The 15761-nt window shown below is 41.9% G+C and overlaps 1 protein-coding gene across 3 annotated transcripts in view; it reads left to right on the forward strand.

Annotated features, from left to right (window-relative positions):
• Nucleotides 1-15761, forward strand: part of kctd3 (potassium channel tetramerization domain containing 3) — a 105627-nt gene that overhangs the window by 19193 nt on the left and 70673 nt on the right. For all 3 annotated transcript variants that reach the window (XM_038811697.1, XM_038811678.1, XM_038811687.1), the window contains exons 4-5: nucleotides 11166-11239; nucleotides 12444-12502. In XM_038811697.1, coding sequence (XP_038667625.1) covers nucleotides 11166-11239; nucleotides 12444-12502 — 133 coding nt within the window. The remainder of the gene's footprint in view (nucleotides 1-11165; nucleotides 11240-12443; nucleotides 12503-15761) is intronic.

Below are 15761 nucleotides of genomic sequence, written 5' to 3' on the forward strand. Positions count from 1 at the left end.
AGCAATGTAGTCAAGTTCTGAAGGCTGTTTAATTAAAAAAAATCGCAGACTGATCACTAATATCAGAGCAACATCATAAGGAAATAGATTGCGGGAACATGGACCGTTTAGTGTTGAAAGTGATTGATAAGTAATTTTATAGATGTGTCATATATACTTGTGTAAAAGTCAACCGTTCCTCATATGACATGCTCTTCATTCTCTGGATCATTCTTGTGAACCTCCTCTGGACCCTTTCCAAGGCCAGCACATCCTTCCTTAGATACGGGGCTCAAAACTGCTCTCAATACTCCAAATGGGGTCTGACCAGAGTCTTGTACAGCCTCAGAAGTACATTCCTGGTCTTGTATTCTAGCCTTCTCGATATGTATGCTAACATTGCATTTGCCTTCCTAACTGCCGACTGAAACTGCACATTAATTTTAAGAGAATCGTGAACAAGGACTCCCACGTCCCTTTGTGCTTCTGATTTCCTAAGCATGTCCCCATTTGGAAAATAGTGTAAGCTAACTTTCCTCCTTCCAAAGTGCATAACCCCACACTTTTTCACATTGTATTCCATCTGCCACTTCATTGCCCACTCTCTGTAGTCTGTCCCTAGTCCTTCTGCAGCCTCCCTGCTTCCTAAATACTACCTGTCCCTCTACAAATCTTTGTATCATCTGAAAACTTAACAACAGTGCCTTCAGTTCTTTCTTCCAGATCATTAATGTATATTGTGAAAAGCTGTGGTCTCAGCACAGAACCCTGAGGCACACCACTAGTCATCAGCTGCCATCCTGTAAAAGATCCCTTTTTCCTGACTCTCTACCTTCTGCCAGTCAGCCAATCCTCTATCCATGCCCGGATCTTATCCGTGACACCATGGGCTCTTAACTTATTTAACAGTCTCCTATGCAGCACCTTGTTAAAGGCCTTCTGAAAATCTAAATCAATCACGTCCACTGGTTCTCCTGTGTCTTAACATCCTTGTTAGCTCCTCAAAGAACTCTAACAGATTTGTCAGACATGTCCCCTCAGCACCTTCTGCCACTTATCTTGAATCTATGTCCCCTGGTTCTAAAATTCTCCACTAAGGGAAGTCAGTTTATCATGTCCACCCTATCTCATCCCCTCATAATTTTGTACACCTCAATTCAGTCACCCCATAGCCTTCTTTGTTCCAAGGAAAATAACCCCAACCCATGCAATCCCTCCTCGTAGCCTCACTTTTCTAGCTTGACACCATTCGTTTAAAACTCCTCTGCATTCTCTCCAGAGTGAAGACATCCTTCCTGTAATGCGGCGACCAGAACTGAACACAACGTTCCAGTTGTGGCCTCATCTGTACTTTATGCAATTCCAACATTATATTGTTACTTTTATATTTTATACTTCTGCCAATGAAGGAGAGAATTTCATATGCTTTCTTAACAACGTTGTTGACTTGAATTGCTGCCTTTAGGGACCTGTATACCTGTAGGCCAAGATTTGTAATTTTATATAATATATAAATGTTAGAGAATTAACAATTCTTTAGTGTTGTTCATTTTTACTTTGCAAAGCATTGCAATGGAATGCTAATTTTTAGGCCCAAATCAAACACGTACGTCAAGCCCTCTAATCATTAGTTGTGTAAAGTCAACTTATGACTTTAGGCCTAACAAATGTGACTTGTACATGCGTATAACTGTGTTGAAAAGTTTTATCTCATATCTTACTGATAGGTTTCTTGGCCAACACAAGATCAACTTTGAATAAATTTCCAGTTAGAATAGTGAAAGTTAAAAGTCTTCATTTAAGAATCGGTGGAATACTGTGCAACTGCACCGATGAGCCTTGGTCGATTTGAATGGCCATTGTTCTCTGTATCTATCTTGTGATCATCTGAGAATCCCATAGTCAAGCATGCTATGAATGGAGCAGCTGGAGCAGAATGTTTGCTGAAGGCCACATGTGAAGGGGACAAAAGCCCCGTTGATCTAAAAGTTGTGCGATGAATGGTGCTTGAATGTATTCTGTGGCTCCAAATAATTATTTAACTGGACTTCTCTGTCGTGTGTGCATATATACTTGGGTCATTCATTTTAAATTCAGATTACACTTGGGGGCAATTTAGCATGGCCAATCCACCTAACCTGGACATCTTTGGACTGTAGGAGGAAACTGGAGAACCCGGAGGAAACCCACGCAGACACTGGGAGAAAGTGCAAACTCCACACAGGCAGTCACCCAAGATTGGAATCGAACCCGGGTCCCTGGCACTGAGGCAGTAGTGCTAACCACTGTGTCACCGTGCTGCCCTAATGTAGTACCGTTATCAGAAAAGAGAGAATCCGGTAACCCATGAGTTGCAAAGGCTTGGTGTATCTTCTCTATGGTGCTGGGAACTGTGATGTTGCTCGTGACGTGTATTTCTTTTTTTTTTCTTTTATAAATTTAGAATATCCAATTTTATCCAATGAAGGGGCAATTTGGTGTGGCCAATTCATCTACTTCTGCACATCTTTTTGGGTTGCGGGGCTGAGACCCACGCAAGCACAGGAAGAATGTGCAAACTCCACACGGACAGTGACCCGGGGCTGGGATCGAACCCAGGTCCTCGGCGCTGTGGGGCCGCAATGCTAACCACTAGGCCACTGTGCCGTCCTATGATGTATATTTCTAACCACGTAGAATGTGCTCTCATGATGACTAAAAACATAAAAATGTGAGCCATGAAAGGACTTGCAAAATCCACAAGAATTCTTGACCAAGGATGATCAGGCCACTTCCAAACATGTAATGGTGCTAGTGACTCCAAAATCTGGTTAGATTGACATGCAGAACAGGATTTCACTTTGCTCTCCAAACCCTGGTCTATATTCAGCCACCTGCTGTGCAGACTCCTACTTCCATTTTGTTTCTTTGTGCAGAAGTAGGTACAGGGGAGCCAACACTGTTCGACGGGTTAATAGTTAACAAAGCTGGGCTCTGGAGCTTCCTTAATTGCTCAAACTTTCCCTTCCACAGGAGATGAGCCTTATACAGTGATTCTGAGGCCTAGATACCTCGCGCTCAGTGCCTGAAAAATTCACTTGCTTTGCTTCAGGTATAGTTTCACCTCTGGAAACCTTTTTATTTATTTTATTTCTTGGCAATTTAGCATAGCCAATCCACCTAACCTGCACATCTTTGGACTGTGGAAGGAAACCGGAACACCCAGAGGAAATCCATGCAGACACTGGGAGAAAGTGCGGAAACCTTTTTAAAACTTGATCCAGGTTGTTGTGCTCCTCCTCCGTCTTACCCAAAATTAAAATCTCATCCAAGCAGACTGCAACATGAGGAATGCCTGATAATAGGTTGTTCATCGCCCGTTGGAATATCGCCGGACTGGAGCATATGCCAAAAAGCAGACTTATACTTGAACAGCCATTTGTGTGTGTTGATGGTCAGGCACCCCTTTGAATCATCTTCGAGCAAGAGTTGTTGATGTGCCTGGCTCATGGCAGCACGGTAGCATAGTGGTTAGCACAGTTGCTTCACAGCTCCAGAATCCCAAGTTTGATTCTCGGCTTGGTTCCCTGTCTGTGTGGAGTCTGCATGTTCTCCCTGTGTGCGCGTAGGATTCCTCTGGGTGCTCCGTTTCCTCCCACAGTCCAAAGATGTGCAGGTTAGGTGGATTGGCCATTCTAAATTGCCCTTCTGGTCCAAAAAGATTAGGTGGGGTTACTGAGTTACGGGGATAGGGGGAGGCATAGGGCTTAAGTGGGTTGCTCTTTCCAAGGGCCGGTGCAGACTCAATAGGCTGAATGGCCTCCTCCCTGCACTGTAAATTCTATGATGTCCTGCACTGTAAATTCTATGATGTCCAGTTTTGAAAACATCTTTCCTCCTGCAAAAGTTGAAAACAGATCATCTAGCCTCGGCAACAGATAAGCATCGGGCTTGGACATTACTAACGGTAAGTTTTCAATCCCCACCTAGGCGCACAGGACCATCACTTTATGAACACTCCAACACACATTTTTAATACATTTACCAGGATGTTGCCTGGAATGGAGAGTAGGTCATACGAGGAAAGGTTGAGGGTGCTAGGCCTTTTCTCATTAGAACGGAGAAGGATGAGGGGCGACTTGATAGAGGTTTATAAGATGATTAGGGGAATAGATAGAGTAGACAGTCGGAGACTTTTTCCCCGGGTGGAACACACCATTACAAGGGGACATAAATTTAAGATAAATGGTGGAAGATATAGAGGGGATGTCAGAGGTAGGTTCTTTACCCAGAGAGTAGTGGGGGCATGGAATGCACTGCCTGTGGAAGTAGTTGAGTCGGAAACGTTAGGGACCTTCAAGCGGCTATTGGATAGGTACATGGATTAGGGTAGAATAATGGAGTGTAGGTTAACTTCTTAAGGGCAGCACGGTAGCATTGTGGATAGCACAATTGCTTCACAGCTCCAGGGTCCCAAGTTCGATTTCGACTTGGGTCGCTGTCTGTGTGGAGTCTGCACATCCTCCCCGTGACTGCGTGGGTTTCCTCCGGGTACTCCGGTTTCCTCCCACAGTCCAAAGATGTGCAGGTTGGGTGGATTGGCCATGAAAAATTGTCCAAAATTCTGTGATTAACCTAGGACAAAAGTTCGGCGCAACATCGTGGGCCGAAGGGCCTGTTCTGTGCTGTATTTCTCTATTACCTTTTGACTTGAGTTAGGCTGATTTACAGGTACTGTCCAACTGGGATTGAAATTGTCAAACGCATCCTGCTGAACAGTTTTTCAAAAAATAATTTGCAGGATTGTTGAGCTACGTACTCAAAGGTAATCTTATTTATTTTGACATTGCTGGAGAAAATGTTTTTAAATTAGTAAATTGCATGAATAAATGTTGAACCTAGTGCAGAGACTGCATAAATTGACCATACATTTCCAGGTGCGATGATTATTCCAGTGCTTGAGAGCTGTCAGGAATGACTGATATAATGATGTACCCAAGAAAGATTTTCAATGACTAGGTCTACGTTTTTAAAATCTCTCCCAATACTAAGTGTTGGTTGGGGAATGCCTTTTTTTTCTAAAGACATAATCTCAAGCTAAATATCTTATACTTATTTTTTAATTTTAATTTTTTATTTTATCGTTTTATCCAATTAAAGGGCAATTTAGCGTGGCCAATCCACCTACCCTGCACATCTTTAGGTTGTGGGGGCGAAACCCACACAAACATAGGGAGAATGTGCAAACTCCACACGGACAGTGAAACAGAGCCGGGATCGAACCTGGGGCCTCGGCACCGTGAGGCAACAGGGCGAACCCACTGTGCCACCGTGCTGCCCTAACATCTTATACTTATAATGGATAATGTTGGACTGTGATCGGCCAGGATAATAATATTAGACCTGTGGTCAGGCAAAAAGCTGGCAGTTGGATGCGTTGCATTCCACAGCAGTAAAACATGTTTCTGACAATGAGGCAATAACATTCTGGTTTTGGTTTTTATGTTAAAAATGTATGAGTAAACTTTCTTGCACGTGCTTTTTATTTACTCAGTTGCCACCTCTTGTGCAAGTTACAATCCTTGTACCAAACAGCACTCCTGTGTGATTTTGGGCTGGGCAAAAGATGCAACCTCTAGTAATTATGCTAACTCTATTGCAACAGAGCTCCATTTCAGCAATATACTATGGCTTTTATTGCCATCTGGTGGTCAAAGTTTAGCATTTCAGTTTAGCCTTTTGAAATTTGCAAAGAAATGAACTTGTAGCATCATGGAATGTTACAGTACAGAAGGAAGCCGGTGCAGCTCATTGAAAGAGTTGTGCAATTTGGTGCTAAGCTCCAGGTTTGCCCATGGTACCCTGAAAATTAGACCTATTCAACCTATTTGGTAGCAAAACAGTGGAAGGAAGATTATTATCTGAATGGCTGTAGATTGTACATCAGTTGCTGAAATGAATTTGCAGTGCAGCAGGCAGTAGTAAAGAAGCAAATAGTACTTTGAGAGGATCCGAGCACAGCAGTCTTGCTGCAATTATATAGGGCCTTGGTGAGGCCGCACCTGGAATATTGTGTGTAGATTTGGTCGTCTCATCTGAGGAAAGGATATTCTTGCTGTAGAGGGAGCGCAGTGAAGGTTTACCAGACTGATTCCTGGGATGGCTGGACTGACATATGAGGAGAGATTAAGTCAGTTAGGATTATATTGCTGGAGTTTAGAAGAAATAACTAGGGATTTCGTAGAAACCTATAAAAGTGGTAATTACCCTGGTAATTCACCTTTATACCTGTCTAAGGCCGAGGCATCATTCCTCCTAGATTAAAAGTAATCAGAGCTACTTTGGAAAAATTGTATTTATACCTTAAGACTGAAACCTGAAGCAGCCAGCTTTCCCCTGCAAGTCTGGTTTTTCTAAACTTAACAAAAGCGGTTGTTTTCTAAATTAATATAACAAATGTAGGTCTAGTCAGGCTAGTGGAAAATATAGTTCTATATTGAATTGAAGGGTGTTTGGACAAAAGAAGAAATAAGCTGTGGGGTAAGACAAATCAGAAGCTTTAAGAAATTGAGTTTTTTAATTCACCTGAAGGGATGGGAACTGCCCTGCATTTCAGGGGGCCTGGGTAGCATGGCGGCCCGGTGGTTAGCACTGCAGCCTCACAGCACCAGGGACCCGGGTTCAATTCCGGACTCGGGTAACTGTCTGTCTGGAGTTTGCGTTTTCTTCGCCCTGTGTCTGCATGGGTTTCCTCCGGGTGTTCTGGTTTCCTCCCACAGTCCAAAGATGTGGAGGTTGGGTGGATTGGCTATGGTAAATTGTTCCTTAGTGTTCAAAGGTTAGGTGGGGTTGCGGGTTTACGTAGGATTGGCCCTAGGTAGGGTGCTGTAGAAAACCCAACAGCTTCATTGAGGTGAGGATTTGATGGACACCTTTACACCCAACCCCTGCCTTCCTGAGCAGGTTTTTTGTATAATGTACTTGTCCTTACTGTTGGTCACTATCGTATCAATAGCATATTGTATTGGTAAATCAATCGGTGACTACGTACTCCTTGCTTTTGGGACCCCTTTCCTAAACAATTAAGCCACTTTGTCTTTGTTCATCGCCCCACTTCAGTATTGACTTCGTTGGTCCAGTGGCCCAGCTTCCTGTCAGACTGGAAGTCAATCCTGCTGATCAGGCTTGGCCAGGGAGGGGAGTCGAACAGTGGAGTCATCTGAATTGAAAACCTTACTGCGTACAGGGGAACTTGTAGGGAATCCTAATTTTCTGGTTCCCTATTTTTTTCTGACCCCCTGTTTCTGGAAGGTCAGGTATGGGGCTGGTTTAGCACAGGGCTAAAGAGCTGGCTTTTAAAACAGACCAAGGCAGGCCAGCAGCACGGTTCAATTCCCGTACCAGCCTCCCCGAACAGGCGCTGGAATGTGGCGACTAGGAGCTTTTCACAAAAACTTCATTTGAAGCCTACTTGTGACAATAAGCGATTTTCATTTCAAGTAATATTCAACCTATTCTGACTTTCAAACATTGGAGGACCTGCAGAAAAAAATGATACTTTTTAAACTGTGCAACATCTTCTGTATAAGTTCATTGTGACATCTGATTTGTGTCTTCATTTATGTTGACTAAATTAAAACTCAACACTTCAAATTGGTTGTGTATTGATTTATTCTTTTAGAACTATACTATTTAGTCACACCATGAGCTACACTCCAGCCAAGAATGATGTATGCTTTATGTCTGATATCGCTTGAGCTTTGTAACTGTCATTTGGCCTGCTGGGGATTGGTATTGATATTCAGCTACAAGTTTATATTGGCCAGAATGTACACCTAGGAACAGTCAATAACTTTGATTGCCCTGAGATGTAGTTTAGTGTAAAATGAACACATGCGCAGTCTTTTTTGAATCTAGTGGTTGAAAACTTGGATTTCATTCTCTGCTTTCAGCTGCCTCGTGAATATCTTGGAGTTTGCTCTCACAACTTGCCATCCTGATATGTTATTTTGAAGTACTGTCCCCCTCTTCAAATCTGCTTATTAGCCCTTTCCTCAAAAAAGAACACAACCCTTGATCCCCTCCGACTTTGCAAATTGCTACCCTATCGCCAATGTCCTTTTCCTTTCCAAAGTCTTTGAGTGTGTTGTCACCTCCCAAATCCATACTCATCTTACCCAGGACTCCATGTTTGAATCCCTCCAATCAGACCTCAACCATGGTGCCAAAACGTACTATAATATCCTATGTGACTGTGACAGCGGTAAACTATCTCTCCTTGTTCTTAATCATTCTGCAGCCTTTGACATGGTAACTACGACAGTTTCCTCAAAGCCTCTTCACTGAAATTCAGCTGAGTGAGATTCCATTCTTGACGATCTAAACATAGAGAATTCCCATGCGCTACTGCCTCTGGTGTCCCCACAGGCTATCCTTGGTTTATTTGTATTTCCTATCTAAATGATGACTCTTGGCAACATAATTTGTCAACACAACATCATTCTACTTGTACATTTATAGCACCCAAATCTACCTCCACTATTTCTCGCAACCCCTCCACAATCTCCAAATTCTCACACTGCTTTTGTGACACCCAGTACTGGATGAACAAAGATTTCCTCCAGTTAAATAATGAGAAGGTTAAAATCATTGTCTTCAGTCTCTGCTCCAAGCACTGTCCCCTAACCACTAACTCGGGTGGCACGGTAGCACAAAGGTTAGCACTGTTGCTTTACCATGCCAGGGACCTGGGTTCGATTCCTGCTTGGGTGACTGTGCAGAGTGTGCACGTTCTCCCCATGTCTGCGTGGGTTTCCTCCGGATGCTCCGGCTTCTTCCCACAAGTCCCGAAAGACGTGCTTGTTAGGTGACTTGGACATTGCGAATTCTTCCTCAGTGTCTCCGAACAGGGTGTGCGACTAGGGGATTTTCACAGTAACTTCATTGCAGTGTTGATGTAAGCCTACTTGTGACACTAATCTACTTGTGACAACTTCATACCTGCCTTAGCTTACCTGCTGCTGAGAGCCACATATGTGCCATTGTTATCTCTAGACTCGACTATTCCAGTGCATTCATGCCCGGCCTCATGTTATACCCTCTGCAAATGTGAGGTAATCCAAAATTCTGGTGTCAATACCCTAACTTGTAGTAAATCTCATCTCCCCATCATCCCTGTTCTGGCTGACCTACATCGGCTTCTGATTAAAGAATGCATTGATTTGAAAATTGACGTCCTTGTTTTACACGTACCTCTATGGCCTCACCCCTCCCTATCTCTTCTAACCTCCTCCAGATGCCGAACCTTTCAAAATATCTGCCATCCTCTAATTCTGGACACGTGATCTTAGTTTTAATTGTTCCACAATTGATAACCATGCCACCAGCAGTCAAGGCCCTAAGCTCTGAAATTTCCACCCCAAACCCTCTCTTAATTTTAAGTCCTCCTTAAAGCCTACCTGATTATTGCTGAAGAAGGAGATTTTGTCAAAGCTTTTTAATTGTGCAGTCATCAGGACAATCACAAGAATACCAATGTCAGGGAAACAGCAACTTTATACTGTATGAGAAGAGGGTGCTGATTGGTTGGCAAGTGAACAATGGTCGAGGTGTTGCCGTGGAGAAAACAGCAGTTGATGGTGACTGACTGTTAATTGCCAAGCATTGTTTGAAAATTCAAAAAAATGCAGCTTGACTATGATTGGGCAAGGCATTGCCCTGTAGAATGATCGTCTGTCATTTATTTTGTTTAGCTGGAGCAAGTGCAATGTTGTACATGTTCTTTCTGTCTGCAAAGAACAGGACTCTGTATATTAACACATATATAACTTCCAGTGCAAGCAATTGTGCCACACTGCAAAGCTCAACTGACAATCTTAAATTTTTAGCACACTGAGCAAATGCTGTAAAATCACATCTAATGTTGGACACTGTGCTTTGCAAGCATGGGCTAGTTGGGTATGGTCTATATTTTGACTGTTGTGAGCAGTGGAAGGAATGTACGGTTTGATACGATCCGCCTGTGTTTTGGATGTATGGCCTATGGTTTGGCCTCACACTGAAACTCCTATACCACATTATTCATTACTCTGGAAGGGCAAGGTATCTCAAAAATGTGAGCAACAGGTGAAGCTAGCTGTTTCACGCTGCTACTTGAAATCGCAACATGTGTGGTATTCTTCACTAACAGGATTCTGCCATCGAGCCGGCCCATCGTACATGGCAACCAAGTCACATTGGTTTATTGCCGGGAAGAACTAGTAGGAGGTCTGCTCCATTTTATCTTTAATTAAAAGCGGCATTCTAAAACATAGCCACCTAATCAAATATTATGAATGTGAGTTTTTTTAATGAAGTGCCTGAGATCGATGTAACTGGCTCCAAAAATTAAACTGCTTCGGTTGAGTGTAAGGCCGCCACAAGCACAAGCTTTTTGAATTTAGTTGTCAAAAAATGAAATCAAACTATTATATCCCAATAAAATTATTTGGTTATTTTCCATAATTTAAAAACTGGTTACCTTGGTTGCAAAATGACACTGTTTAAAAATGCTTACCCCTTATGATAAATCCATTTTTAGTTGTTTTAATCAAACTGCATCAACAAAATTATTTTGAAGGAACACATTATCAAAGCACCCTGGTCAGGAAATTTGAGGTGGCAGGATTTCCCACTGTGCTACTTGAAGAGTAAGAGAGGGGAATATTATGGGCCCCTCCTTCTGCAAACACTCCAGCAGGGGGCTTTAAAATTCTGCCCAACATTTTAAAACACTGCCCAAAACATTGCAGATTCATTTGGTGCAATGCAAATAAATGGGTTTGAGTGGAAACTAAAAAAGACCATCAAAACAGAAAATATTTTGACACAGATTGTGCCGATTGTGCACAGAGTGCCCTTGGACTTGTTGATTCTTTGGCCAATGAATAAGCAAGCAATCAAGTCACTTATGCCAAACAGGACTGGCAGTTTTAAAAAAATCATTCTTGTTCCATGTTTATCGTAAAGAGGGATCCAAAAATATTATCCAAAGAATTGAAACCTAAAAACAAAACCTTTCTTTATCATGGTCTTCATGGCCAACTGTGCAGCATTATAGTTAAAGTAGTATGCACAGTAGACATCCAGCATGAGCTATCAGTGCCACATTAAATATTTAAAATAAGTGCCTTTCATTGTTGTTAAAATATGTATGTTCTCCCCCATAGATATTTATTGACCGAGATCCTACAGCATTTGCACCAATTCTAAATTTTCTTCGAACGAAAGAGTTAGATTTAAGGTAAGGAAAGGCCTTTCTTTTCTCAAAATTATAACACTAGTTATGCTATAGTAACCACCAACACTTCCCAACAGAAATCCACAATGTAATTGGCTTATTTTTCCCTCTTTCAAAAATGAAATATGTTTGATTACTTACGAAAGGTTTTACGTTCTTTGATATCTATCTCAAAATGCACAATGAGTATAGCGATCCTGATTATGATATAGTGTAAATAGAGAATGATGGATATCTTCCCCATAACCTTTGCATTAGGTCCTGCAGAATATCTAACAAAACAAAGCTACAATATTGATTTCAACGCAAGTTGAGGCTGTGCAAGTTTTTTTCAGAATTGAGATGAAGTGTGGACTGCACTGTCTTGAGTGTGAATCCCATTTTTAACGTTGAATCTGGCCCTCAACATCTGACCTAACCAAGATTCAGAATTCTGACGACAGCAGTTTCATTCCTCTATCTAATTGTCTTAGGTTCAATAAAGTTGTCCTATTGGGAATCCTCTAGGGTAGTTATGGGGATCAGGTGTAAACAATTAGCTGATGTATGCTATCGGAATCGATCCAATTTAGTGCTCTCTTATTTCAGTGCTCAAAATTTACTTTTTATGTATTCCAGTGGAATGTTCGCTAATGTTGTCTTAAATTAATATTTTGTTTCATTTTTCACAATCCAATACAGTAATCAGAATGTAGGATTGAAATATCAGTTAAATAAACAACTGTTAATTCTTTAAACCTCCTCTAGGGGAATGGGGCTCAATAAATAACTATGAGTAAGCTTCGTTTGAAGAGCATGCACATCAGTTATTTGATATATATATGATAATTCCAATAAAATTCTTGCCTATGCTCCCACTGCTTTAGCCACTGTACATTTCACTGAAACCTGTGAGCTTAAATTACAAGAGAGGCTAACTCTAACCTGTTCTTAGAGATCTGGAATAGGAGCAGGAATAGCCCTTTGCGTCTGCTCTGCCATTTGCAGAGGTCAGGGCTGATCCTCAACCTCCACGCTGTTTTCCCACCTGATCCCCAACTCTTTTGATTTCCTTGGAATCTAAAAATCTATTGATTCTAACCTTGAATATACTGAATGACTGAGCATCCACAGCTATCTGGCTTGACAATTTCCATATTTCATTTCATCTTTCTTTTGGACTCTTAAATTAAGAGACAAAACTGATATAACTTTCCTTGTCCTTCAGGGGAGTAAACATCAATGTTCTGCGACATGAAGCTGAATTTTACGGGATTACTCCATTAGGTAGGATTTATCATTGTTCTACTGTTGCAATGCATGTAAACCTTTTTTGAGGGTTGTGTTTTAAATGAAATCAAACAGTCAATGATGATTAACTACAATTAGTGCTCCAAGGGCTGTTCACCATGCAGCAGAACATTACTCTAGGGCTAAGTCCTCATTAATATATACTATCCATTTGATGTTTGACAGCTTTTACGGGGCTTTACCTGCAATTGTCCCTTTCCGTTTGGAGAGATTATTAAGGCCCCGGTGGGTGTGTCAGCTCCCTAACTTTGCGATCTGTTGGTTTGGTCAATTCACAGACCAATTATAGTTCTTTATGTTTTATATGTGCTGATCCAGTGAAATGGAGCCTAAAGGCCAGAAATCAGTCAATAATGCAAATACATGAAAACGTATTCACTTGGAGTGTATCCAAATAATTAATTGCTTAAATGTCTCGAGTAGAGGACTGAGGAGTACAAAGCAGGCAGGTCTAAAGTTCACTCTCTAATCCAGCGTTTTTCGCGACCTGCAGATGGGTCGCTGGCGGGTGCCGGGAGGATTTGCGGGAGAAGATTGGTATGTTTATTTAAAATAGCCTGAGCCGCACTGTTCAAGCCAGGATCTGTCTTCAGTCTCATTACACTCCTTTCCCGAGCAGAGGTTACACAAACAAACCTTCATGACTTGAAGCAATTATTTTTCTTTCACATGCTGAACTCGGAAGATGACAGTTGCGATGGAGGCTCAATTCAGCATGTACCAGAGGAGGACGGTTTCCTGGTATCGCTAAAGCAAGAAGCAGATCAGCTTCTGGACTGCGCAGCATGTTGTCATGCAACATGTTGTCAATGTGAGACACCTGACGAGGTTCTGCAGCAACAGGTAGAGTTAGCCAATGTGACTCTGGAAGAGTCGGACGTTCAGGCACGTGAGTGAAAGGACTAAATCTACCTGTCACTTTACGCTGAAGGCAACTTAGTTGAGCGTATGTTAACTGAAGAGCAAGGCCCAGACTCTGCAACAGTGGAGAAATGTTCTGTGATCATACAGATGAGCATCGGTCACGGGAACAGGTCAACTTCAAACAGAGATGAGAGGTCAAAGTCATAAGCATGTGCGTCAGGAGGTTATGATATTACATTCAGCAGCATCGCATGAGCGAATGGGAGTCAGTTAATGTGGCCCATTAAAATGCAAGATCAACCCAGACTCTGCTTAGGAACAAGGATGCTTGGATCTGAACCCTCAAAGCTCCAGCTAACTCTATACTTTGGAGAATCTTGTGGAACCAAATGCTGATTCTGTAAATGTCACTGGATTCTGTGTCCGTTTTGGGACGATCCTGCCGGTTATCAGTGGGTTCTGGTTGCTGCTGGAGACCAGTGTATTCCAGAAGGGTTAATATAGTCGTCTTCCCTTGTGTACGTGTACACCTCTCCAGATTATAAGACTGATCTCCGTCAACAAATCTCCAAAAACCAAATGTATAGAAATTTGGCAGAACATCAGTTTGAAGGAATTGAGATGTATTTATTTCTTGCAATAATAAATGCAATCTTTTTGCCTTAGCTTTTAGTCTGTATTGAGCTGATTTGCAGACAAAGATTGAAATCTGGTCATTGCATGGATACATTGGTTCCAACACTGGAGGCAATGGAATATGTGTATTAGAGAGAGTTAATACACAGTTTGTGTGTTTAGAGGATCCCCTTGTAGCTCCTTGTCTAATCCTTGTTTCCTTTTTAATACTGTCATGATGGCTGCTTTTTGCTTGCTGCTGTTTTTAAAAACTACAGACTTCTGGTTTTGAACTGAACCCTTCCCCTCCCCCAGCTGCAAGCTGCTATTTGGACTGACCCAGGCATACTTTTCTGCACTGTGCTCTGTGGCATAGCTCGTGATGCCATTTTGATAGACTTGGCTCGCAGCCAATCCCCTCTCCTGAAATTCCAGGACATCTTCTATTTTCGATTGGAATTATCATTCAGAAATGTCTGGAACAGAAAGGCCTAAAAGGAGCACACAGCAGGTCGAGTCTCTCTCTACTCTCTTTGGCGATTTAAGAATTTCCAACTAGCCTGTGGTCGTTCCACTGGAAGATAAAGCAGATATTCCCACTCTCTGCATGGTGATTTAAAAGGCTGAAACCTGTGAAATTAACTTCTGATCCAAACATTGCAAACCGTCTCCAGCCAGGTCTGTAAAAGCCTAACCTCTATTTGGAAGGCTGAGGAAGGAAGAGTGCTTGCTGATAGCTCTCTCCTGGTCTGGAAAAGGGTGTTGTATTTTCTCTTCACTACAGTTAATCTTAATCTGCAGAAACGGCAGACAAACATTCGATAAGTGGAGTGGACAGACCGCTTTCTTTTAATTCTCGGGTAGAGAATTCTATTATCTCAGTGAGTCTGGGAGCCAGTCTGGTGGAGGCCTGTACAACTGAAACTGACTCCCCAGAGAGAATTCTATAGGCCTGCATGTTCTAATTGAAGACTACCATCAGAAGATCCAAATCAACCGATGATTTCAACACTTCGCATCCACAGAAGATCATCAACTACAAAGTCTACCACCTTAGCAGCAAAGATTCATCTCACATCCCCAGTTTAATCCCTGTTATTTTGAACCTTTCCTAACAGCCCACCCCACCCACCCAACCGTGTGTCTGCATCGTATGTGTCTTGGTGGAGGGAGGGATGGGTTTTTGGGAATAATTAGATTAGTGGACCATTGTTCCATTATTTCCATTGCACATTTATCTTTTCTCTTATTATAATAAACAGGTTTTAATGTTTTGCTTACAAATCTGGTGCCTGTAAATCATCGGGGCTCTCTCTCTCTCTCTCTCTCTCTCTCTCTCTCTCTCTTACTACTTCAGGGCCACAAACCGTCACAATTTTGGAATTTCTTATTTCACTCTGCCTTTACTTCCTTTAGTAATGTTACCTAATCAACAGCTTCCCAATTTTGCTTAAATTCTCTCTTTCAATCCTTTTGATATCCTGGAGTACAATTTTGGTCCTTCACTTTTAGTTTGATTAATGTGGATGGATTTTTATTTAACATAGTTAACTTTCCAAAGTTTCTATAACTTCTCTACCAAAACTCAGTAGAAGCTATGCCCAGTATGGATCTAAGTTTGGCATAAGTCATCCATGGAATCAAGTCCATTCATAAAAATTCCCTTGGAGAATAAATCCCTTCTTCAAATATATCTCCCTTTTTCATGGTTTAGCATTCTCTTGCATTTTGGTTTTGAGTTGATAAAAGTCAGGAA

The sequence above is a fragment of the Scyliorhinus canicula genome, chromosome 1, assembly GCF_902713615.1.
Source record: "Scyliorhinus canicula chromosome 1, sScyCan1.1, whole genome shotgun sequence".
NCBI classification, from domain to species: Eukaryota; Metazoa; Chordata; class Chondrichthyes; order Carcharhiniformes; family Scyliorhinidae; genus Scyliorhinus; species Scyliorhinus canicula.